This window comes from Papio anubis, chromosome 2 (assembly GCF_008728515.1).
Source record: "Papio anubis isolate 15944 chromosome 2, Panubis1.0, whole genome shotgun sequence".
Taxonomy (NCBI): domain Eukaryota; kingdom Metazoa; phylum Chordata; class Mammalia; order Primates; family Cercopithecidae; genus Papio; species Papio anubis.
In genome coordinates this window covers 91,274,458-91,301,225 of record NC_044977.1, presented here as the reverse complement: position 1 = coordinate 91,301,225, position 26,768 = coordinate 91,274,458, and the positions used below count along the sequence as shown (strand labels likewise).

Sequence of the window (26,768 nt, the reverse complement as noted above, 5' to 3'; positions counted from 1 at the left end):
CAGAAAATTTACTACAACCTGGGAAATGCTGAGCACTAGGGCAGGGACTAGTCTCGAGACCTTCAGGCATCTGTGGAACACATCCTGGGCATTACAGGCTGGAAAATAGGCAGCCAGGGAAAATGTCTGAATCTCAGGCATATATATTAGGTAGGCAGTATCTCACTGATTTGTGACTGGGTCTCATGCCACACTCTGAAAACAGACACCACGCCTCCAAACAAGGATACCTCTGCTCCTAAGAGACACTGTAGGCAAGCCTCAGGACTCCCAGGCACCTTTCTACTGTTAAGTCCTGCTCCCAAGGCATGTCAGGTGATTATCAATTACAACTCAAATGTGTGCCTGAAACCATGGTGGAGACCTGTAAAACATCCCTGTGCCCAGGCCCAAAGTGAGGCTCTGGGCAAACTAGGCAGAGCCCATGCCTACCCTCCTTAATCTACTGCACTCCACTTGCTTCTCAGACGTTCTCCAGACTGAATGCTGCTCTGAGAATAAGTCCATCCTTTAAGACTAGGCCAGGCACGGTGGCTCACGTCTGTAGTTCCAGCACTTTGGGAGGCTGAGGTGGGCGGATCACCTGAGGTTGGGAGTCAGAGACCAGTCTGACCAACACAGAGGAACCCTATCTCTACTAAAAACACAAAATTAGCCGGGCATGGTGGCACATGCCTGTAATCCCACCTACTCAGAGGCTGAGGCAGGAGAATCACTTGAACCCAGGAGGTGGAGGTTGTGGTGAGCTGAGATGGCGCCATTGCACTCCAGCCTGGGCAATAAGAGCGAGACTCCAGCTCAAAAAAAAAAAAAAAAAGACTGACCTCAAGTATCTGGAGTCTGGTACCTGGAACTATAATTAAGATAACAATAAACTCTTTTAATTTATCTATTTATTTATTTATTTATTTTGAGAGTGTCTCATTCTGTCGCCCAGGCTGGAGTGCAGGGGGCCAATCTCAGCTCACTGCAGCCTTTGCCTCCCCAGTTCAAGCAATTCTCATGCCTCAGCTTCCCGAGTAGCTGGGATTACAGGTGCACACCACCATGTCTGCTAGTTTTTTTATTTTTAGTAGAAATGGGGTTTTATCATGTTGGCCAGGCTAATCTCGAACTCCTGGCCTCAAGTGATCTGCCCGCTTCAGCCTCCCAAAGTGCTAGGATCATAGGTGTGAGCCACCAAGCCCGGCTAATTTATTTTTCATTCATTCATTCATTCATTCAGTCATTTATTTATTTTTACAAAGATGTTTATTGACAGTCACAGGCCACAGGGGCAAGCCTGTAGCTTCTGGGATTGGGTTCTGGGATGAAGGAGAACCCATGCCCCCTGCCCTGGGCCTCTGCTGGCTGAGGAGGCATAAGGTGAGAAGACGCCCAGGGTGCTCAGACTAACCAGGGCCTCCCTGGCAGCCCAGGAGTGTGGGTGCCGCAGAGACAGGCCCCTTGCAGAGCTAACCTAGAGCCCACCATCCCCACAGCCTGTGTGAGCAGAAGCCAGGACCCACAGGCTGTGCCCCAGGCTTGTCACTGTTGCCAGTGGAGGTGGGCAGCTGCCCCTCTTGGCACCTAAGACAGTGAAAGAAGAGGGCTGCTGCCATGAAGAAGACACTCCGTGGACAGACTTGCTGGGGCTGAGTTGAGGGGCACATGGAGGCAGGTCAGCTGGTCTGGTCAGCTGTCCTTGTCACCGCTACTTTTGTGGTCTGAGGCTGTAGCCTTGGTCAGGTTCCCAGCTTCCCTCTTCAGGACACTGAGCAAAGTCTGGGAGCTCTCCAGCATCTTGAGGTAGATGGCCTCCGTCTCCGCGATGGTCTGGTAGAACTTACTGAGAAAGGCAGTCTTGCATGTCAGGTTCTCACTGATGTAGGCCAGCTTTTCTGTCAGCTGCCTCACCTCATTCTGCAGCCGCTGCTACTCATCCTCCTCCTGCTGGATCTGCCGGCACAGTTCCTCCTGCTTCTAGCATAGCTCCTCTACGAATTTGACCAGCATGTTGTTGTACTTCTGCAGCGCCACACCCTGCTGGGTCAACATCTCCCGGGGCCTCCTATTTTTTTTTTTTTTTGAGATGGAGTTTCACTCTTGTTGCCCAGGCTGGAGTGCAATGGTGAAGTCTCAGTTCACTGCAACCTCTGCCTCCTGGGTTTAAGCAAGACTCTGTCTCAAAAAAAAAAGAAAAAGAAAAAGAAAAAAAACGGCCGGGCGTGGTGGCTCACGCCTGTAATCCCAGCACTTTGGGAGGCTAAGGCGGGCGGATCACGAGGTCAGGAGATCAAGACCATCCTGGCTAACACGGTGAAACCCCGTCTCTACTAAAAATACAAAAAATTAGCCAGGCGTGACGGCGGGCGCCTGTAGTCCCAGCTACTCGGGAGGCTGAGGCAGGAGAATGGTGTAAACCTGGGAGGCAGAGCTTGCAGTGAGCTGAGATTGTGCCACTGCACTCCAGCCTGGGCAACAGAGCGAGACTCCATCTCAAAAAAAAAAGAAAAAAGAAAACAACAACAAAAAAAAAAACAAAGAAAAAAGAACAACAACCAAGGAATCCATCCATTGAAACATTTACTATCCTCTGCCAAGAAATATATTAAATTGGAGGGAGGACTCTTGAGGGATAAATAAATAAACAGAAATATATAGGCCGGGCACAGTGGCTCACACCTGTAATTCCAGCACCTTGGGAGGGGATCACGCCACTGCATTCCAGCTTGGATGACAGAGAAAGACTTTGTCTCAAAAAAACAAAAAAGATAAATATATAAAACTGACCCTGTTGGTAGGTTTTTAAAAAGTTTCTAAGCCAACTAGTGACCTTCCTTCGATAACATATTCCCTTGATGTATGTTTCTTTTTAATTTTTGAGACGGAGTCTTGCTCTGTCACCCGAGCTGGAGTGCAGCGGTGTGATCTCAGTTGACCGCAACCTCCACCACCCAGGTTCAAGAGATTCTCCTGCCTCAGCCTCCTGAGTAGCTGGGACTACAGGAGCACACCACCACACCCATTTTTTTGTATTTTTAGTAGAGACGGGGTTTCACCATGTTGGCCCAGGATGGTCTTGATCTCTTGACCTCGTGATCTGCCTGCCTCGGCCTCCCAAAGTGCTGGGATTACAGGCATCAGCCACTATTTCCATTCCCTTGATTTCAACTTCTCTTTGTCTTTGACACACAATGTATTACTAAACATGTTTGGTCTCTTTTTTTTTTTTGAAATGGAGTCTTGCTCTCTCACACACACTGGAGTGCAATGGTGCCATCTCGGCTCACTACAACCTCTGCCTCCTGAGTTCAAGTGATTCTCCTGCCTCAGCCTCCCAAGTAGCTGGGATTACAGGTGTACGCCACCACTCCTGGCTAATATTTTGTATTTTTAGTAGAGACAGGGTCTCGCTATATTCACCAGGCTGGTCTTGAACTCCTGAACTCAAGTGATCCACCCACCTCGGCCTCCCAAAGTGGGATTACAGGCCAGGAGCCACTGTGCCCAGCCTTGTTTTATTTTCTTGTGTGTTTTGAGACAAGCTCTTGCTGTGTCACCCAGGCTGCAGTGCAGTACACAATTATAGCTCACTGCAGACTCAAACTCCTGTGCTCAAGGGATCCTCCCACCTCAGCCTCCCAAGTAGCTGGAACTGCAGGCACAAGCTACCATGCCCAGCTAATTTAAAAAGAAAAATTTGTAGAGACAGGAGTCTTGCTATGTTGACCAGGCTGGTCTTAAATTCCTATCCTCAAGCAATCCTCCCACCTCAGCTTTCCAAAATGCTGGGATTACAGGTATAAGTCACCATGCCTGACTCTTTTCTTTCCAAGAGACAGGGTCTCCAGCCTGACCAACATGGAGAAACCCTGTCTCTACTAAAAATACAAAATTAGCCGGGCGTGGTGGCACATGTCTGTAATCCCAGCTACTCGGGAGGCTGAGGCAGGAGAACTGCCTGAACCCGGGAGGCAGAGGTTGTGGTGAGCCGAGATTGTGCCATTGCACTCCAGCCTGGGCAACAAGAGTGAAACTCTGTCTCAAAAAAAAAAAAAAGAGACAGGGTCTCACTCTGTTGCCCAGGCTGGAGAGAAATGATGCAATCATGGCTCACAGTAACTTTGAACTCCTGGGCTCAAGCAAGCTTCCTCCCTCAGCCTTCTGAAGTAGCTAGGACTATAGGCACACACCACTGTATATCCCTGGTGTGATTTGTCTTTTAAAGTCTGATCTGAGAATTTGTCTTTAGGTTGGTAAATTTAACTCACCTACAGTGATTCTAATGCTGTTATTAGACTTAAACGAATTTAATTCAGCCTCCTTATTTCAGGTTTTCTTTTTTTTTTCCCCCTTTTTCCACATGTTCTAACACATTTTCTAATTACCATACTACTTAGTTTTTTTTCCCCCTTCATTCTTGTCTTCCATTAAGTTTCCTTTTGCAGGTGTGGCAGTTTGCTAGTCACCTCCTGATAGCTATTTTCCCCTCCTTCCTTAGTTTGAGAACCCCAATTTTTAGTTGGACATGATGCAGTCCTGCTATATAGTACATCTCAGCCTTCCTGAAAGCCGGATATTGTCATATGATTAGCCAATGAGATGTAAAAGAAGGTTTGATGTATGATATCTGAGAAATGTCCTAAAAAGGAAGCGGTAGATCCTCCTTCCCTTTTCCCTCTCCCAGCTACTGGAATGCAGGTCTAATTACTGCAGTTCTAGCAATCACCTCGGACCAGAAGTGGCCATCTTTGAAGTAGAAGCACACACCGTAAAGCAAAATTGTCAGACAAAACAGCTGGGTTTAACATTGCCATGGAGCTGCTACATCAGCAATGGACTGACTGCCTACGTCAAAAATTCTTTTCAGAAAGATGTAAGCCTCCATCTTGCTTAATACGCTAATTTGCAGATTTTTCTTACCTGCCAGCAAGCCTTTCCTAACTGACATAGCATGTTTCAAAGTTATACATTCAATTTTCCATTTCTATTAGTTGTTCCATTAACTTATTAGGATCTCTATTTTTATTTTTCCCCATAAATTACATGAACTTACAATTGTTCACCTTTCTCATCCCCAAGAATAGTAGTTCTGGACATTCTCATCTCTCTCTGCTCTATACTAATTCCTACCCCCTCACCTATGTTGGCATTACCCAGAATTTATCTCTGGAATATTGCAGATATTAGATGCTTTCTTAAACCTTGCTTATTATTATTGTACCTTTATTTTTTTTTCCTGAGACAGAGTCTCACTCTATTGCCCAAGTTGGAGTGCAGTGGCATGATCCAGGCTCACTGCAAACACCATTCTCATGCCTCAGCCTCCCAAGTAGCTGAAATTACAGACATGCACCACCACACCTGGCTAATTTTGTATTTTTAGTAGAGACGGGGTTTCTCCATGTTGGTCAGGCTGGTCTCGAACTACCAACCTCAGGTGCTCAGTCCACCTCAGCCTCCCAAAGTGCTGGGATTACAGGCATGAGCCACCGCACGGGCCTTTTTTAAAAAAAAAGAGAGATGGGGTCTTGCTGTCACCCAGGCAGGAGTGCGAGTGCAATGGCGGAATCATAGCTCACTGCAGCCTCAAACTCCTGGACTCAAGCAATGCTCCCATCTGAGCCTGTCAGGTAGCTGGGACTACAGGCACTCACCATCATGCTTAATCCCATCTGCAAAGTCCCTTTTGCCATGTCACCTGACATAGTGAGAGATTCTGAAACTGACTCTAGGAATTAGGATATGGATATCTCAGGGTGAAGATGAGCACAGCTATGCCTACCACAGCGATTTTATTCATCTTGTCAACAACTGGCACCCAGGGTTTCTTAAACTGGAGTCCATGATTGAACTCCAGGGGTCTAACATTTCTTCTCTTAAGAACTCAGTTTTCATGGTTCTCAAATGAGCTAGGAGCTCCACTACTATGTAATGGTCACAGTCCAAGGCCTGACAGAAGGAAAAGGACAGAGCGCAACATTGTTCCCATAACTACTGGAACACAGATATAATTTCCAAAACTTATACCATAAGGAAAATTCATCACTTCTTTATCTCCCTTTCTAGGAACATGCACAGTTCCACATACCACATGAACATCTCCTGAGACAGATGTGTCTTTAGTCCAAGTTTTGTAGCTGAACAATTCACCCAGCAAGCTCCCAGGGCAACAAAGAGTAACAGGCCACTGGGCAGAAACAGGTGGAATCAAGCTATCACCTTTTGTTGTTTTTTTGGGGTCAGAGTCTTGCACTGTCACCCAGGTTGGAGTGAAATGTGCGATCTCAGCTTACTGCAACTTTCACCTCCTGGATTCAAGTGACTTTCGAGCCTCAGCATCTGGAGTAGCTGGGATTACAGGCGCCTGCCACCACGCCTGGCTAATTTTTGTATTTTTAGTAGAGACAGGGTTTTACCATGTTGGCCAGGCTGGTCTCAAACTCCTGGCCTCAGGTGATCCACTTGCCTCAGCCTCTCAAAGTGCTGAGATTACAGGCATGAGCCACCATGTTCAGGCCTCAACTATCACTTTTAAGTCATATAAAACCCCATGACTTAGCCCTCCTCTTATCCATCAAGGCCTCTAACTACAGGTGAAGAAAATAAAAGCATGACAAAAACAAAGCAACCTCTTGGTAGAGCAGCAACCTTAGACTTGATCCCTCAGATCCCTTCCTCCTTTTCTCATTCTCCACGAGGAAAAGCTCGCCACCTTGCTGAGATATCCTGACAGGTTTCCCTTAGATGCCGCCCTACTACCAAAAGCCAGGGTCTTCATCCAGAAGCAGGAACTCTGGATATATAAAATAGGCGTTTTTCATCTAAATCAGAACAGTTTTTCTTAGTACAAGTACTGCCTTAGGAAAGACTGTCTCTTTTGCACGTGTGAGCCTATGACAAGGGAGAAAAAATTCACTTACTTTGACTGCAAGGTCTGCCTGGGCCATGTGCCATCTTCATTTTGAGGCTCAATTACTAGCACCTGAGTAAAAGGGGAAACCAAATGAGGAGAGTTCAAACCACTGCATTTCCAACATGCTGAGAAGCAGAAAGAATCTGGCCACACACCCTGGGCAGAGCTACCTGCTGGGGAATGGTGTGGGCCCTCCTACCTGACCCTGGTATAGCCCAGCATCCTGGACAGTGTTGTCTAGCTTGCTCAACTGCTCGTAGGTGTTGCTCATGTATTTGTTCCAGAGCCGTGTTTCACGCTCCGCAGGGATGTTGAACAGCTTCCGCATCTCTTTCTCAATGGTTGCTAGGAACAGGCAGAAATATCACTTGGGGCTTTGTCCACATGCAAGGCTAAAGACAGCCATGGCAAACTAATGCTCATCTTCCTTCCTTTTTTTTTTTTTTTTTTTAGAGACAGAGTCTCGCTCTGTCGCCCAGGCTGGAGTGCAGTGGCCAGATCTCAGCTCACTGCAAGCTCCGCCTCCCGGGTTTACGCCATTCTCCTGCCTCAGCCTCCCGGGTAGCTGGGACTACAGGCGCCCGCCACCTCGCCCGGCTAGTTTTTTGTATTTTTTTAGTAGAGACGGGGTTTCACCGTGTTAGCCAGGATGGTCTCAATCTCCTGACCTCGTGATCCGCCCGTCTCGGCCTCCCAAAGTGCTGGGATTACAGGCTTGAGCCACCGCGCCCAGCCCTCATCTTCCTTCTTTTCAGATGCTCACAGGTGCTCTGGATCAACCCCAATAACTCTTAAAATCAATCATCTCCCATGGGTGGCCTCTTGCACTCATACGCCTGGAAAGTCTCCCTGTGCTTCTTCTCTAACATTTGTCTCTCATTTACAGCGCAAAAACAACAGAAAGTGAAAAAGCTTATCTTTGGAGTTAACTCAGATATGGCTTCAAAAGCTAGCTCTGCCATTTCCTGGCTGCGATTTGTTTTTTTTTTTTTTTTAGAGACAGGATCTTGCTCTGATGCCCAGGCTGCAGTGCAGTGGTGGGATTCTAGCTCACTGTAAACCTTTCCTGAGATTTTTTTTTTTCTTTTTTATTTGAGACGGAGTCTGGCTCTGTCGCCCAGGCTGGAGTGCAGTGGCTGGATCTCAGCTCACTGCAAGCTCCGCCTCCCAGGTTCATGCCATTCTCCTGCCTCAGCCTCCCGAGTAGCTGGGACTACAGGCGCCCGCCACCTCGCCCAGCTAGTTTTTTGTATTTTTTTTTTAGTAGAGACGGGGTTTCACTGTGTTAGCCAGGATGGTCTCGATCTCCTGACCTCGTGATCCACCCGTCTTGGCCTCCCAAAGTGCTGAGATTACAGGCTTGAGCCACCGCGCCCGGCCTGAGATTTTTAAATAAGTTATGTTTAAACTTCTCTGGATCTACATTTCCTTATCTTCATTATCATAGACAAATGGGCAAGCAGCAGGCCCAGAGTTCTCTCCATAAGAATTCCCTGGGGGAACAGGCTCCCAGGTCAGGACTGGCAGCCACAGCTCAAGATGATTTGGGAACAAATCTAAAGAGGGCATATAAAATAATGCCCTCTTCCCTCCCATCAGCCACAGTGTTCTACACTCTCTCACCACATACCAGGAACCCCAGCCCAGCCTCTCACCAATGGTGTCTGCCTTGCTGAAATGGCAACTCAGCACATTGGTGGGGTCACTGTTCTCACAGAGCTTCAGTTCCAGCAAATACACCTCGACTTTGCAGTGCTTGACAAACAGGCCATGCTCCACGACCTATGAACAAGAGGCAGGGGTGAAGGTATAGCGGTTTTGCAGCTGGGCAGTCTTGAAGCACATCTTATCAGAAGCAAAAACCAGAAAACTCATGATAATCAGTTTCCTTTACTGATCAAGGGATCAAAAGAACAGATTTTTAAAGCCACCAGTGCTGGACCAGGAGTTTAAAAATCTTTTTTCTGGCCGGGTGTGGTAGCTCACGCCTGTATTCCCAACACTCTGGGAAGCCGAGGTGGGTGGATCATTTGAGGCCAGGAATTCGAGACCAGCTTGACCAACATGGTTAAACCCCATTTCTACTAAAAATACAAAAATTAGTCAGGCATGGTGGCATGTGCCTGTAATCCCAACTACTCAGGAAGCTAAGACAGGGGAATCGCTTGAACCTGGGAGGCAGAAGTTGCAGTGAGCCAAGATCACTCCACCGCACTCCAATGTGGGGGACACAGCGAGACTCTGTCCCCCGCAAAAAAAATATATATATATATTTTCTACCCACTAAGACCAAGAGTATCTTGATGAAATCAGAGAGAAGCCTATTCTTCACTGTTTTTTGTTTTTGAGACGGAGTCTTACTCTGTCGCCAGCCTGGAATGCAGTGGCGGGATCTCGGCTCACTACAACCTGCATCTCCTAGGTTCAAGAGATTCTCCTGCCTCAGCCTCCCGAGTAGCTGGAACTACAGGGGCCCACCACCATGCCCAGCTAATTTTTGTATTTTTAGTAGAGACGGGGTTTCACCATATTAGCCAGGATGGTCTCAATCTCCTGACCTTGTGATCCGCCCGCCTCGGCCTCCCAAAGTGCTGGGATTACAGATGTAAGCCACCGCGCCTGGCCAAGACTCTTTTTTTTTTTTTTGAGACAGAGTCTCGCTCTGTTGCCAGGCTGGAGTACAGTGGCGCCATCTTGGCTGACTGCAACCTCCGCCTCCTGGGTTCAAGCAATTCTCTTGCCTCAGCCTCCTGAGTAGCTGGGACTACAGGCATGTGCCACCACGCACAGTTAATTTTTGTATTTTTAGTAGAGATGAGGTTTCACCATGTTGGCCAGGATGGTCTTGATCTCCTGACCTCGTGATCTGCCTGCCTCAGTCTCCCAAAGTGCTGAGATTACAGGTGTGAGCCACTGCACCTGGCTCAAAGACTCTTAAGCACAGAGGGAAAAGCAGTATCATAAAGGTTTTCTAAGATAAACAAGATGCAGGACATTAATTATGTCCATATGCCCCCAGTGAACTTTCTCTCATAGAATTTTCCAGAAAGTGCTCTCACAGCACTGCTGGGCACATTCCAAGCCACTGGGCAGCTCTGATGTTCAGAGGCTACTCATAACATCCTGAATGAGCAACTTTGCTCACAACCACAATTTCCTAAAGAGAATCAGAAACAGGCCAGGCGTGGTGGCTCATACCTGTAATCCCAGCACTTTGGGAGGCCGAGTCAGGCGGATCACAAGGTCACGAGTTTGAGACCAGACTGGCCAACATGGCGAAACCCTGTCTCTACTAAAAATACAAAAATTGGCCGGGCATAGTGGCAGGCGCCTGTAATCCCAGCTACTCTGGAGGCTGAGGCAGGAGAATCACTTGAACCCAGGCAGCAAGGCTGCAGTGAGCCAAGATCGTGCTGTTGCACTCCAGCCTTGGCAACAAGAGACTCCATTTCAAAAAAAAAAAAAAAAAAAAGAGATCCAGAAACAAGGCCTCAAGCATCACTATTCAACCACTGAGGTATGTTCATTTTCCTAGCAAATACTAGTCAGTGTCCAACAGAAAGCACCTGCAGACAGTGACGAGCAGGTGGGACGATTCACATAACTCACTTTTCTGACGATGGGTTGCTGCCCTTCTACACAGCCGTACCAGTTTAGTAATTTATTCCAGGCCTCGGTGGGGACCAATACATAGTCCAATTCATCAATTAAGTGTTCTTTCAAGGTCTGACTCTCAGGATCTAAAAAAGGAAAAGAGCACGTAAGTCACTGCTCTTCACCCCAGAAATGATGGTTTTACATATTTCCATGTACTTTTCAGAAATAAAAAAATTATTATTTTTTTTTTTTGAGACGGAGTCTCGCGCTGTGTCACCCAGGCTGGAGTGCAGTGGCGCGATCTCGGCTCACTGTAAGCTCCGCCTCCCAGGTTCAGGCCATTCTCCTGCCTCAGCCTCCGAGTAGCTGGGACTACAGGCGCCCGCCACCACGCCCGGCTAGTTTTTTGTATTTTTAGTAGAGACGGGGTTTCACCATGTTAGCCAGGATGGTCTCGATCTCCTGACCTCGTGATCCGCCCGCCTCAGCCTCCCAAAGTGCTGGGATTACAGGCTTGAGCCACCGCGCCCGGCCAAAAAAAAAAAAAAAAATTTATTTACAGAAAGAAACAGGTATGACATTCCAAAATTCTGTCACTGGTCATTATACAGAGCAGACTTTTGTCTTTATCCATGTTTTGTCTTTATCCATGAACATTTTATGAGGAATTTGTATTTCTTCTATAATTAGAGGGAGAGAAGAGGATAAAAATGAAAAACTCAGTCGGGCGCGGTGGCTCACGCCTGTAATCCCAGCACCTTCTGAGTCCGAGGCAGGCAGATCACGAGGTCAGGAAATCGAGACCATCCTGGCTAACATGGTGAAACCCCGTCTCTACTAAAAATACAAAAAAATAGCTGGGCATGGTGGCGAGCACCTGTAGTCGCAGTTACTTGGGAGACTGAGGCAGGAGAACGGTGTGAACCCAGGAGGCAGAGCTCGCAGTGAGCTGAGATTGTGCCACTGCACTCCAGCCTGGATGACAGAGCTAGCCTCCGTCTCAAAAAAACAAAGAAAAAGAAAAGAAAAACTCCAGGCCGGGTAAGGTGCCCACGCCTGCAATCCCAGCACTTTGGGAGGCTGAGGTGGGTGGATCACAAGGTCAGGAGTTTGAGACCAGCCTGGCCAACATGGTGAAACTCCATCTCCACTAAAAATACAAAAATTAGCTGGGTGTGGTGGCGTGTGCCTGTAATCCCAGCTACTCAGGAGGCTGAGGCTTCTAGAAGAATCGCTTGAACCTGGGAGAGGGGAGGTTGCGGTGAGCTGAGATCATGCCACTGCACTCCGACCTGTGTGACAGAGCGAAATTCCGTCTCAAAAAAAAAAACCTTCAATTTACATTTACAAAGGGCTTCCATATTCCACAATAAAAATTGTTCATTATGACTATTTATCTATCTATCTATCTATCTATCTATCTATATATATATATATATATTTTTTTTTTTTTTTGAGGTGGAGTCTTGCTCTGTTGCCCATGCTGGAGTGCAGTGGCATAATCTCGGCTCACTGCAACCTCCGCCTCCCAGGTTCAAACCATTCTCCCGAGTAGCTGGGACTAAAGGCGCCCGCCACCATGCCTGCCTAATTTTTCTTTTTTCTTTGTTTTGAGACAGAGTCTTGTTCTGTCACCCAGGTTGGGGTGCAGTGGCATGATCTCAGCTCACTGTAACCTCTGCCTCCTGGGTTCAAGCAATTCTCCTGCCTGAGCCTCAAGAGTAGCTGGGACTACAGGCACATGCCACCATGCCCGGCTGATTTTTCATATTTTTAGTAGAGACAGGGTTTCACCGTGTTAGCCAGGATGGTCTCAATCTCCTGCCCTCGTGATCCACCCATCTTGGCCTCCCAAAGTGCTGGGATGACAGGCATAAGCCACTGCGCCTGGCCTAATTTTTGTATTTTTAATAGACATGGGGTTTCACCAGGTTGGCCAGGCTGGTCTCAAACTCCCAACCTCAGGTGATCCACCCACCTCAGCCTCCCAAAGTGCTGGGATTACAGGAGTGAGCCACCACACCCGGATGTCAAAATATTCTTTTTTTTTTTTTTTTTTGAGATGGAGTCTTGCTCTGTTGCCCAGGCTAGAGTGCAGCGATGTTGGCTCACTGAAACCTCCACCTCCCAAGTTCAAGCAATTCTCCTGCCTCAGCCTCCCAAGTAACTGGGATTACAGGTGCCTGCCACTGGGCCTGGCTAATTTTTGTATTTTTAGTAGAGAAGGGTTTCACCATCTTGGCCAGGCTGATCTCAAACTCCTGACCTCATGATCCACCCACCTTGGCCTCCCAAAGTATTGGGAAACAGGTGTGAGCAACTGCACCCAGCCAAAATATTCTTAATGATAACACATTAAAATCAGAAATTGTCTTCCTCTGAAAGATTTCTTAAGAAACTAAATAAATGGCCGGGCGCGGTGGCTCAAGCCTGTAATCCCAGCACTTTGGGAGGCCGAGACGGGCGGATCACGAGGTCAGGAGATCGAGACCATCCTGGCTAACACGGTGAAACCCCGTCTCTACTAAGAAATACAAAAAACTAGCCGGGCGAGGTGGCGGGCGCCTGTAGTCCCAGCTACTCGGGAGGCTGAGGCCGGAGAATGGCGTGAACCCGGGAGGCGGAGCTTGCAGTGAGCTGAGATCCGGCCACTGCACTCCAGCCTGGGCGACAGAGCGAGACTCCGTCTCAAAAAAAAAAAAAAAAAAGAAACTAAATAAACAAGGCACTGAAGTTAAATTCATTTAACCAACAGTCAATTAGCATTTTTAGCTTTAAACACTCTAAATCAAAGCCTAGCTGCATAATCCCCTGTGGAGTGGAGAGAGAACATACGCAACATGCTAAACATTCATCTTACACCCACCAGACAGGCAATAGTACTCAGAGTCAGAACTGAACACCCATGGTCTGAAACACACTTGCTCAAAGAAAGGGAAGACTGATCACCTGCCAAGTGTGATGGGAGTTTCCCTGCCAAGTCTATGCCCATCAACACCCACTCAGAGAACAGTGGAAGCCACTGTTCTCCCGATGACCAGTGAGGCCATGAAACTGTAAAAGTAAAATATACCCGCTATGGTGCAACTTATCTGTAACTCAAGGCAAAACAATGTTAAAAAAAAAAAAATTGGCTGGGCACAGTGACTCACGCCTGTAATCCCAGTACTTTGGGAGGCTGAGGCGGGTGGATCATGAGGTTAAGGGATCGAGACCATCCTGGCCAACATGGTGAAACTCCGTCTCTACTAAAAATACACAAACTAGCTGGGCGTGGTAGCACGCACCTATAGTCCCAGCTACTTGGGAGGCTGAGACAGGAGAATTGCTTGAACCTGGGAGGCAGAGGTTGCAGTGAGCCAAGATTGCACTACTGCACTCCAGCCTGGTGACAGAGTGAGACTCCATCTCAAAAATAAATAAATAAATCATACATGAGGTGGTTAGGGTTTCCCACCATCCCTCTGACTAGTTTACAAGCCTTTTTCAGGGCAGGGTTCCTTTGTTGTCATTTCAACAATGCTCATAACATCTTCACCAGATGCAGATTCCATCTCAAGAAACCATTTTCTTTGCTCACCCACAAGAATCAACTCCTCATCCATTCAAGTTTTATCATAAGATTAAAGCAATTCAGGCCAGGCAAGTTGGCTCATGCCTATAATTCCAGCACTTTGGGAGGCCAAAGCAGGCGGATCACTTGAGGTCAGGAATTCAAGATCAGCCTGGCCAACATGGTGAAACCCTGTTTCTAGTAAAAATACAAAAATTAGCTGGCCGTGGTGACGTGTGCCTGCAGTCCCAGCTACTCAGGAGGCTGAGGCATGAGAATTGCTTGAACCCAGGAGGTGGAGACTGCAGGGAGCTGAGATTACCCCACTGTACTCAAGCCTGGGTGACAGAGCAAGACTCTGTCTCAAAAGAAATAAAAATAAGTTAAAATTAAAATTAAAAAGAGGCCAGGCACAGTGGCTCACGCCTGTAATCCCAGCACTTTCAGAGGCCAAGGTGGGCAGATCATGAGGTCAGGAGTTTGAGACCAGTCTGGCCAGCATGGTGAAACCCCATCTCTACTACAAATACAAAAATCAGCTGGGTGTGGTGGTGCACACCTGTAGTCCCAGCTACTCGGGAGGCTGAGGCAAGAGAATTGCTTAAACCCAGGAGGCAGAGGTTGCAGTGAGCCAAGATTGCCCTTCTGCACTCCAGCCTGGGCGACAGAGTGAGACTCCATCTCAAAAAAATAAAAATAAAAATAAAAATAAAAAATAAAGCAATTCAGTCACATCTTCAGGCTTCACTTCTAATTCTAGTTCTCTTGCTATTTCCACTTTTGCAGTTACTTCCCCGACTGATGTCTTGAACCCCTTGAAGTCATCTGTAAGTGTTGGAATGAACTTCTTCCAAACTCTTACTAATGTTGATTTCAACCTCCTCCCATAATCATGAATGTTTTTGTGCATGTGTGTGGGCAGGTGGGAGTGGCAGGCCTTACTCTATAACCCAGGCTGGAGTGCAATGGCATGATCACAGCTCACTGCAGCTTCGACCTCCCAGACTCAAGCAATCCTCCTGCCTTAGTCTCCCAAGTAGCTAGAACTACAGGTGCATGCCACCACACCTAGCTAGTTTTTGTAAATTTTTATAGGGATGGGGTTTTGCCAAGTTGCCCACCCTAGTCTCCAACTCCTGGGTTCAAAGGATCCACTCACTTCAGCCTACCAAAGTGCTGGGATTACAGGTGTAAGCCACTGCACCAGGTGGAATCATGAATATTTTTAATGGCATCTAGAATGGCAAATCCTTTCCAAAAGGTTTTTAATTTAATTTGCTCAGATCCTTCAGGAGAATCACTATCTATGGCAGATAAAGTCTTATAAAATGTGTTTCTTAAATAATAAGACTTGAAAGTTGAAATCAAATCAGGCACGATGGCTCACACCTGTAATCCCAGCACTTTGGCAGGCTGAGGCGGGAGGATCACTTGAGGTCAGGAGTTCGAGACCAGCCTGGCCAACATGGTGAAACCCAGTCTCTACTAAAAATACAAAAATTAGCCGGGCAGAGGGAATGGGCGCCTGTAATCCCAGCTACTCGGGAGGCTGAGGCAGGAGAATCACTTGAACCTGGGAGGAGGAGGCAGGAGAATCGCTTCAACCTGGGAGGGAGAGGCTGCAGGGAGCCGAGATTGAGCCACTGCACTCCAGCCCGGACAACAGAGTGAGACTCTGTCTCAAAAAAAAGAGAAAGGTGAAATTACTTCTTGACTCACAGGCTGCAGAATGGATGTTTTTAGTAGGCATGAAACAACATTAATCTCCTCATGCATCTCCATCAGAGCTCTTGGGTAACTAGGTACACTGCAGTGAAGCAGTAACTTTTTTTTTTTTTTTTGAGATGGAGTCTCGCACGTTCCCCAGGCTGGAGTGCAGTGGCACGATCTCAGCTCACTGTAAGCTCCACCTCTCAGATTCATGCTATTCTCCCACCTCAGCCTCCTGAGTAGCTGGGACTACAGGCGCCCACCACCACACCCTGCTAATTTTGTTTTTGTATTTTTAATAGAGACAGGGTTTCACCATGTTAGCCAGGATGGTCTCAATCTCCTGATCTCGTGATCTGCCCGCCTTCGCCTCCCAAAGTGCTGGGATTACAGGCGTGAGCTACCACGCCCAGCAGCAGTAACATTTTGATAAGACTAGCTCAGTGCTTTTTCTGAGCAGTAGGTCTCAACACTGAGCTAAAAATATTGGGAGGCTGGAGGCCAGGCGCAGTGGCTCACGCCTGTAATCCCAGCACTTTGGGAAGCCAAGATGGGCAGATCACAAGGTCAGGAGATCGAGACCATCCTGGCTAACACAGTGAAACCCTGTCTCTACTAAAAATACAAAAAAATTAGCCAGGCGTGGTGGCAGGCGCCTATGGTCCCAGCTACTCGGGAGGCTGAGGCAGGAGAATCACATGAACCCAGGAGATGGAGCTTGCAGTGAGCCGAGATCATACCACTGCACTCCAGCCTGGGTGACAGAGCGAGACTAGGTCTCAAAAAAAAAAAAATATTGGGAGGCCGGGTGCAGTGGTTCATGCCTGTAATCCCAGCACTTGGGGAGGCGCAGAGGTGGGCAGATGACCTGAGGTCGAGAGTTCGAGACCAGCCTGACCAACATGGATAAACCCCATCTCTACTACAAATACAAAATTAGCTGGGCATGGTGGCGCATGCCTGTAATCCCAGCTACTCAGGGGCTGAGGCAGGAGAATTGCTTGAACCCGGGAGGCAGAGGTTGTGGTGAGCCAAGATCACACCATTGCACTCTAGCCTGGGCAAAAGAGCGAAACTCTGACTCAGAAAAAAAAAAACAAAACAAAAATCGGTAAACTTGTTGTGGTGGCTCATGCCTGTAGTCCCAGCACTTTGGGAGGTTGATGCGGGTGGATCGCTTGAGGCCAGGAATTTGAGAACAGCCTGGCCAACACGGTGAAACCCCATCTCTACTAAAAATACAAAAATTAGCCAGACCTGGTGGTGCACGTCTGTAATCTCAGCTACTTGGGAGGCTGAGCCATGAGAATAACTTGAATCCGGGAAGCAGAGGTTGCAGTGAACCGAGAGTGCGCCACTGCATTCCAGCCTGGGTGATGCAGTGAGACTCTGTCCCAGAAAAATAAAATAAAAACAAAAATATTCATTATACCATGCTGTAAATAAATATGCTATCATGCAGGCTTTGTTGTTGCATGTGTAGGGCACACGCAGAGCAGATTTAGCCTAATTCTTTTTTTCTTTCTTTTTTTTTTTTTTTTTTGAGACGGAGTCTCGCTCTGTCGCCCAGGCTGGAGTGCAGTGGCCGGATCTCAGCTCACTGCAAACTCCGCCTCCCGGGTCTACGCCATTCTCCTGCCTCAGCCTCCCGAGTAGCTGGGACTACAGGCACCCGCCACCTCACCCGGCTAGTTTTTTGTATTTTTTAGTAGAGACGGGGTTTCACTGTATTAGCCAGGCTGGTCTCGATCTCCTGACCTTGTGATCCGCCCGTCTCGGCCTCCCAAAGTGCTGGGATTACAGGCTTGAGCCACCGCGCCCGGCCGATTTAGCCTAATTCTTAAGGGCCTTGGGATTTTTGGAATGATAAATGAGCGTTAGCTTCAACCTAAAGTTATCATCTGCAGTATCCCTTAACAGGAGAGTCAGCCTGTCCTTCAAGGCTCTGAATCTGGCTGGATGGAGTGGCTCATGCCTATAATCCCAGCACTTTGAGAAGTCAAGGCAGACAGATCACTCGAGCCCAGGAGTTGGGAGACCAGCCTGGGCAACATGGCAAAATCCCATCTCTACAAAAAAAAAAAAAAAAAAAAAACAAAGCTGGGTGTGGTGGCTCACGCCTATAATTCCAGCACTTTGGGAGGCCAAGGTGGATGGATCACCTGAGGTCAGGAATTTAAGACCAGACTGGCCAACATGCTGAAACCCCATCTTTATTAAAAATACAAAAAAAAAAAAAAATTAGCTGGGCGTGGTGGTGGGTGCCTGTAATCCCAGCCACTTGGGAGGCTGAGGCAGAAGAATAGCTTGAATCCAGGAGGTGGAGGTTGCAGTAAGCCAAGATCATGCCATTGCACTCCAGCCTGGACAGAGCGACACTCTGTCTTACAAAAAAAAAATATATATATATATATATATATATATATATAAATAAATCAGCCAGGCATGGTGGCAAGCACCTGTAGTCCTAGCTACCCAGGAGGCTGAGGTGGGAGGATCACTTGAGCCCAGGAGGTTAAGGCTGCGGTGAGCTGTGATCACACACTACAGCCTGGGTGACAGGGCAAGACCCTGTCTCAAAAAAAAACCAAAAGAAAGGTGGGGGGGCTCTGAACCCAGGCACTGACTTTTCCCCTCTAGCTAGCAAAGAGGTAGATGGATGGCGTCTTCCCAATAGAAGGGTGTCTTGTCTACATTTAAAATCTGTGGTTTAGGCCAGGCACAGTGGCTCATGCCTATAATCCCAGCACTTTGAGAGGCCGAGGCAGGCAGATCACTTGAGGTCAGGAGTGTGAGACGAGACTGGCCAACATGGTGAAAACCCATGGTGAGGCTCTGTCTCCAAAAAATAATAATAAATAAAAATAAAAGAAAACAAAATCTGTTGTTTAGGCCAGGCACAGTGACACACCCGTGATCCCAGCACTCTGGGACGTCAAGGTGGGAGGATCACTTGAGCCCAGGAATTCAAGACCAGCCTAAGCAACGTGACAAAACCTACAAAAAATCTCCGCAAAAAATACAATAATTAGTCGGGTGTGGTGGTGGCACCTGTAGTTCCAGTTACTTGGGAGGCTAAGGTGGGAGGATCACCTGAGCCTGGGAAGGTCAAGGTTGTAGTGAGCCATGATTGTGCTACTGCATGAGGTAGCAGTAGCTACCTTTTTTTTCTTGAGACAAGGTGGCACCTTGTCTCAAAAAAAAAATAAATGAATAAACAACTTTCTCCATATCAGCAATAAGGCTGTTTCAGGTGTCACCACGAAGGTGGACTCTTATCATTCATGTGTTCACTAGAGTAGCACTTTCTATTTTTTTGAGATGCAGTCTCACTTCTGTCACCCAAGCTGGAGTGCAGTGGCGCAATCTCAGCTCACTGAAACCACCATTTCCTGGGTTCCTCCATCTCCCAGGCAACATGAAAAAAACCCATCTCTACAAAAAAAAAAAAAACACATACAAAAATATACAAAAATGAGCCACACATGCTGGCAAGCACCTGTAATCCTAGCTACTCAGGAGGCTGAGGTGGGCGGATCACTTAAGTCCAGGAGGTTCACATTTACATTCACAACTTGGCTAGCTATATGGCACAAGAGGCCTAGCTTACAACCTATTTCGGCTTCCTTTGCCAAACTCAAACATTTCCAGCTTTGATTTGAAGTGAGAGAGATGCAATTCTCCTTTTCACTTTAACATTTAGAAGGTGTTGTTAGGGTTACTAAGCTGCCTAATTTCAATATCATTGTGTCTCAGGCAATAGCAAAGCCTGAGGAGAGAGAGAGATGGAATGGCTGGTTGGTGAAGCAGTGACAATACACACAATAAGTTCGCTGTCTTACATGGGCTCCCTTCATGATGCCCCAAAACAATTACAATAGCAACATGAAAGACCCCTGTTGGTTGGGCGCGGTGTCTCACACCTGTAATCCCAGCACTTTGGGAGGCTGAGGTGGGCAGATCACCTGAGGTCGGGAGTTCAAGACCAGCTTGACCAACTCTACTAAAAATACAAAATTGGTGGCACATGCCTGTAGTCCCAGCTACTCGGGAGGCTGAGGCAGGAGAATTGCTTGAACCCAAGAGGCGGAGGTTGCCAACAGCCAAGATTGTGCCACTGCACTCCTGCCTAGGCAACAAGAGCAAAACTCCATCTCAAAAAAAAAAAAAAAAAAAGAGAAAAAAAGAAAGCTCCCTGATCACTGATCACCATAACAAATAATAATGAAAAACTCTGAAGTATTTTGAGAATTACCAAAATGTGATAACAGAGACATGAAGTGAGCACATGCTGTTGTAAAAATGGCACTGACAGATTTTCAAGGCAGGGCTGCCAAATACCTAGATAATTTGCTAAAAATGCACTACCTGCAACATATAATAAAGCAAAGCACAATAAGCCAAAGTATAACTGAATTTAAAACCTTAAGAATTCTCCATTTCATAAAAATGAGAAACAGAACAAAATGTGAACATAATGAAATGATTCCTTAGGGCAACTTCGTGGCATAGTGCCACCATCTGACCTATTTCAGGAAACAAAGTAAATGATATTGTTTATATCATGACCTCTCCTAAAACAAGGTCTGAGCTGAAGCATTGCTCATTTTTAAAAATATCCAAGTTAGGCCAGGCACGGTGGCTCACACCAACACTCTGGGAAGCCAAGGTGGCAGGATGGCTTGAGGCCAGGAGTTCAACCAGCCTGGGCAACATAGCAAGACCCCGTCTCTACCAAAAAACTTAAAAAACAGCTGAGAGTGATAGAACACTATAGTCTCAGCGACTAAGGAGGCTGAGGCAGGAAGATAGCTTGAGCCCAGGAGCTCAAGGCCAGCCTAGGCAACATGGTAGAGATGGGGTTTCACCATGTTGGCCAGGCTGGTCTTGAACTCCTGACCTCAGGTGATCCACCTGCCTCGGCCTCCCAAAGTGCTGAGATTACAGGCAGAGACATCAGGCCTGGCACTGCCCTGATTTTTGACACCCATGATAGATCACCTCTATCATGACTATAAAGAGGTCAGAAGTCAGGCAGAAGAAAGCCTGGGAAAAGCTGACTCTGTCATCTCAGTGCATGTACAAGTGCAAGCAAAGCTCTAGTGTGTTACATGTCAGTTTTCCCACAGTTCTCACTGGGAGCTGACTACAGTCTACTCTGTCTACTGACCTTCAACCTCGCCTCACACTAGTTATATGATAAAAAAAACTATCACAGGAATTCCTGTTGAAAGTTCACAGGTTGGCCGGGCGCGGTGGCTCAAGCCTGTAATCCCAGCACTTTGGGAGGCCGAGGCGGGTGGATCACGAGGTCAGGAGATCGAGACCATCCGGACTAACATGGTGAAACCCCGTCTCTACTAAAAATACAAAAAACTAGCCGGGCGTGGTGGCGGGCGCCTGTAGTCCCAGCTACTCGGAGGCTGAGGCAGGAGAATGGCGTGAACCTGGGAGGCGGAGCTTGCAGTGAGCCGAGATCGCGCCACTGCACTCCAGCCTGGGTGACACAGCGCGAGACTCCGTCTCAAAAAAAAAAAAAAAAAAAAAAAAAAGAAAGTTCACAGGTTTACAATTTGTTCCACTGCAAAGGTAACAAAAAATTCTGGTTCTTAAATTTTAGATATAATTTCAAAATGACATCCTATTTCTTTCAATTCCATATACTAACTTAAAATGTCAAATAGCTAGCAGAACTAATTTGCAAAGAGAGATAGTTAAGATGTTAGAAGCATGCTCTTATGAGACGCAGTTAATTTAAGGGAATAAAAGTAGCTTAACTTCTCATTAAGGGTTTGCAAAGACTTCTGCTATAGATGCAAATTGAGGGTACTTGTTTCTATCTCCTCACACTAGGAAAGTTCACAATGTCCATGTTATAGATGCACATAGTATCAGGCCACTGCCCAGGTGAATGTTTAGCTGGAAAAGCAACATTTACTATACCTGAAAATAGCCCAGAGTTGTCTATTGGACCAGGAAATAGGTTATGTTCGCCCACATTGTACATGTCCCAGCTGTCAAAGCCCACATACTTCTTCCACTGCTTGAACCACCGGCTGTCAATAAGATACCTAGAGAGAGAGACAAAAATTTACTGTAGCAGAAAAGCTGAAATTATAAATGTCTGCAGCTGCTTCCTTAATCTTTTTTATGGTCCTTCTACTTGAGGCATATGCAATCCCCACTAAAAAACACTGTCACAAGAGCAGGAGCAGGGCCTAGGCCCCACATGGCACAGAGAGTCTGGCCCCAGGGTATGCATCCATTAAGTGAAATGATTGTTCAAAGAGTGAATAAAAGAAAGAAAACAAGTGGCTTCAAAATGCTTATTTAAATGGAGTCTTTCTTTTTTTTTTTTTTTGGGACCGATACTTTCTTTTTTTTTTTGAGACCGAGTCTTGTTCTGTCGCCCAGGCTGGAGTGCAGTGGCATGATCTTGGCTCACTGCAACCTCTGCCTCCTGGGTTCCAATGATTCTCCTGCCTCAGCCTCCCAACTAACTGGGATTACAGGCGCCCACCACCACGCCCAGCTAATTTTTGTATTTTTAGTAAAGATGGGGTTTCACCATATTGGGCAGGCTGGTCTCGAACTCCTGACCTCAGGTGATCCACCCACTTTGGCCTCCCAAAGTGCTGGGATTACAGTGCCTGGCCTTTTTTTTTGAGACAGAGTTTCTCTCTTGTCACCCACGCTGGAGTGCAACAGTGTGATCTCGGCTCTCCGCAACCTCCACTTCCCGGGTCCAAGCGATTCTCCTGCCTCAGCCTCCCGTAGCTGGGATTACAGGTGTGTGCCACCACGCCCGGCTAATTTTGTATTTTTAGTAGAGACAGGGTTTCTCCGTGTTGGTCAGGATGGTCTCAAACTCCTGACCTCAGGTAATCTGCCCACCTCAGCCTCCCAAATTGCTGGGATTACAGGCGTGAGCCACCGCACCCTACCACAAGTCATTAATTTCATAATGATCTTTATAGAGGTCCCAGTCCAGGCAGACAGTTTGGTTACACTGTTTTACTTGACATGAACAGCACTAAACTAATGCTCTTTCTGAAAACGGGTTAGAAACACCATCCACTTCAGTTTTCTTTTAAGGACCAAATGAGTTCCAAAAATGTACACACAAGGCCAGGCACAGTGGCTCACACCTATAATCCCAACACTTTGGGAGGCTGAGGCGGATGGTCACTTGAGCTCAGGAGTTCAAGACCAGCCTGGGCAACAAACCCCATCTACTAAAAATACAAAAATTAGCTGAGTGTGGTGGCACATGCCTATAGTCCCAGCTGCTCGGGAGGCTGAGGCACAAGAATCACTTGAACCCGGGAGACAGAAGTTGCAATGAGCTGAGATCACGCCATTGCATTCTAGCCTGGGTGACAGGAATAAAAACCTGTCTCAAAAAAAAAAGTATATAACATGCCTGTACATATATAAATATACACATACACATGTACATATAATAGCACTTAGGTATGTTCATCTTGTCAAAAAGCATTAAGTTGTGCTTCATATTCAACTTACCATTTTTTTACTTAAATGTAAGCAAATGTGGTATTTTATTTATCTATTTATTTCCTTAGAGAGAGGGTCACCCAGGCTAGAGTGCAGTGGCACAATCATAGCTCTCTGTGGCCTCAAACTCCTGGGCTCAAGTGATCCTCCTGCCTCAGCCTCTGAGTAGCTATGACTATAGGTACATACCACCATGTCTGGCTAATTTATTTTTTTATTTTTATTTTGTAGAGGCTAGGTCTTGCTATGTTGCCCAGGCTGATCTTGAACTCCTGGCCTCAAGTGATCTTCCTGCTTCAGCCTCCCAAAGTGCTGGGATTACAGACATGAGACATTGTGCCAGACCTATTTATATTTTTAAAGTATCACTATGCTGGCTGGGAGAGGTGGCTCATGTCTGTAATCCCAACACTTTGGGAGGCTGAGGCAGGTGGATCACGAGGTCAGGAGATCAAGACCATCCTGGCCAACATGGTGAAACCCCGTCTCTACTAAAAACACAAAAATTAGCTGGGCATGGTGGTGCGTGCCTATAATCTCAGTTACTAGGGAGGCTGAAGCAGGAGAATCGCTTGAACCCGGAAGGCAGAGATCGCAGTGAGCTGAGATCATGCCACTGCACTCCTCTAGCCTGGCAACACAGCGAGACTCCGTCTCAAAAAAAAAAAAAAAGTATCACTATGCTGTTTTACAATTAAAACAGAATCTCTGTGGAGCAACAAAGCATCAACAATTATATTGGTGCATCCTTAAAATTGTATAACCAACAAACGTGAGAGGAGTTCAGGCAACTTCCCAGAGGTCACAAGGATCCATAAACACATCCGTCTCGAAAATGCTATTTTTCTTCCAAATCCCTTGAGCAATACCTTCCATACAATTTTACTGTATGATTTTAGTCTTAAACTTCCTCTGCTTCTGCTGAGTATTCTTTATGAGCCCTATACAGGTTAACTTGAGAAGTACCTCTGCTAGGCCAGGCGTGGTAGCTCTCGCCTATAATCCCAGCACTTTGGGAGGCCAAGGTGGGTGAATCACTTGAGGTCGGGAGTTTGAGACAAGCCTGACCAAAACGGAGAAACCCTGTCTCTACTAAAAATACAAAAAAAAATTAGCCAGGCATAGTGGCGCATGCCTGTAATCCTAGCTACTGGGGAGGCTGAGGCAGGAGAATCACTTGAACCCTGGAGGCACAGGTTGCCGTGAGCCGAGATCACGCCATTGCACGCCAGCCTGGGCAACAAGAGCGAAATTCCTCAAAAAAAAAAAAAAAAAACCCACAAAAAAAGTACCTGTTTACTCTGACTTTCACAAACTGGCTAGCTCAAGGTGAATACATAAGCTGTTATCTGTACTCCTCATAACCCCAATTTTTCTATCCTCCCGCTCAATTCCTCTGTAGGTCATCACCACAATGGTTTCTTAAAGATGGGTAACACTTGGGCCGGGCACGGTGGCTCCCACCTGTAATGGGAGGCAGAGGCGGCTGGATCACAAGGTCAGGAGTTCGAGACCAGCCTGCCCAGCATGGTGAAACCCGGTCTGTACTAAAAATACAAAAAATTAGCTGGGCATGGTGGTGTGAGCCTGTAATCCCAGCTACTCGGGAGGCTGAGGCAGGAGAATCGCTTGAACCCGGGAGGCGGAAGTTGCAAACTTCCGTGAGCCGAGATGGCGCCACTGCACTCCAGCCTGGGCAATAACAGTGAAACTCTGTCTCAAAAAAACAAACAAACAAAAAAACAAGATGGGTAACACTCAATCATACTAAATGCAAAGTCTAGCCTTAGTTTTTGTACTACACAATAATACCACCCAGGAATCTCTCCAGTAGTACAAAGTATTGTCCCCTCCACCAAACAATCTGTTAAGATGCCCAATAACTCAGCCTGGGTCTTCTAAATTCTGGACTCTTCATCTTCTATCTACCTCCAGGACCTAGGCTATCCCCCTGTCCCACTCCGAGATACTGCTGCCACAAATATTTTTGACACTTGCTACCAAAATAATCTGGGGCTCTCAGACATTTGTTCAGCTTCTGACCTTCACATCTGTTGGCAGTTTACAAGTTACAAAGTACTTCTGATTTTCGCCTCAACCCACTGAGGGCGAGAGCCAAATATTGCTATCCTGGTTTTAACAGTGAGGAATCCAGGTCTGTAACACCTTCGCCCAAGGTCACACGGCGAGTCCTCATGGTAAAGGGCTCTCCCCACCCTCAGGGTCCCCGCCAACATTCCCCTTCTCCACATCCATCCCCCTGGCCCCCGCCGGGCCCACCCACTGGGGCTCCAAATGAGCCGAGGCGACCCTCAGGCCCCGCCTGCGCTTTCCCAGAGCTGATCCTGGAGTTCTCCCAAGGGGCAGGTGTCAGGCTACTCTTCCAGGGTCACTACATACCATCCCCGCCCAGCCCCTACTGTAGCCGAGAAAAAGGGGGCTGGCCTAAGGGCCAGATACTCGGCCCCTGGTTCTGTACAGAGGAAGAGCGAGCCGGATGCTCACCACTGCGCGCCGCGTTGGAGTGTGGTCCTCATTAAGGCTCCAAGCTCCGACTTCTGAGTCTCCGCATCCGGTCGCTCACGGCAGCCTCCACCTTCCGCCATCTCGTCCGCGGCCCCGGCCCAGCCGGCCCGGACATCCGCCCTGCGCGCGGCGTGCTATAGACCGCGCCCACGCACGCACGCACGCTCGCGTGCCCGCCCCTGCCCCACCTCGTGCCGCGGCCTTCCGCTTCTGCAGCCGCTTTTATCCTCTCCAGTCTCGCGCCGCTTCGCTCACCGGCAAACAGTGGAGCGAAAAGGCAGATGCGAGAGGGGTGGGTGGGGAGCAGCAGCTGCTACTTCCTCCCGCCCTGCCGCCTGCTACGCGGTCGTCGGGCGCCCCTTCCTCTGCTCAGGATGGCGCTACAGGATGAAGCTCTGTTCAGCCCGCGGATCTCAGGGAGTCAGACAGCAAGCCCACGACCCATCGGGCACCCTAGCCCGGCCTTCGAGGTTATCCTGGTCCTAAATAAATGCAGGCCAGGTGCGAGAAGCCCCGTAGTTAGGTCTGTTCATTCTCACCCCTGCCATTCCGCTTTCAGCTGCCCAAACGTGGGATCCAGGCTCCTGCTCCAGCGGCCCTACAGGGATTTCGGGAAGTACCACGTGCATCAGCGCCTTGGGACCAAGACTGAACGGTGTGCTGTAGTTATTAACAGTCGCCTTAAACAATCTGGACGCCAGAGCCACCTGGCCCACCAGAGAATTCCGTCAGCTCTTCATACTGAGCTACTTGCCAAGCAGCCACAGAGGGGCGATAGCAACAGGGGAAGGAGAGGTATTCCACATTAGTTACCCAGGCATGTACTTAGTTCCTGGAACAAGATACAACGTCCTGAACACTGTGTTTTCCAGTCGCTCCGCTCACACAAACACACAACCCTCTTCCTGGAGGGAGAAATAAACCCAGAGGAAAGAGGAAGTCAGGCCTAGATGAGTCTCCATACACTTG

General features: G+C 47.7%; 1 protein-coding gene across 6 annotated transcripts in view; it reads right to left on the bottom strand.

Annotated features, from left to right (window-relative positions):
• Positions 1 to 25,953, bottom strand: part of USP4 (ubiquitin specific peptidase 4) — a 66,557-nt gene extending 40,604 nt beyond the window's left edge. For 3 of the 6 annotated variants that reach the window (XM_031663336.1, XM_031663337.1, XM_031663338.1), the window contains exons 1-6: positions 25,779 to 25,953; positions 21,702 to 21,829; positions 10,508 to 10,638; positions 8,554 to 8,680; positions 7,098 to 7,243; positions 6,906 to 6,967 (exon numbers count right to left, since the gene is read on the bottom strand). In XM_031663336.1, the coding sequence (XP_031519196.1) occupies positions 6,906 to 6,967; positions 7,098 to 7,243; positions 8,554 to 8,680; positions 10,508 to 10,638; positions 21,702 to 21,829; positions 25,779 to 25,879 (695 nt within the window). In that variant the 5' untranslated portion in view covers positions 25,880 to 25,953. Of the gene's footprint in view, positions 1 to 1,232; positions 2,051 to 6,905; positions 6,968 to 7,097; positions 7,244 to 8,553; positions 8,681 to 10,507; positions 10,639 to 21,701; positions 21,830 to 25,778 lie in introns of those variants that run through there. The other 3 variants (XM_031663341.1, XM_031663339.1, XM_031663340.1) reach the window with 3 other exon arrangements.
• Between the last annotated feature and the right edge of the window lie 815 nt (positions 25,954 to 26,768).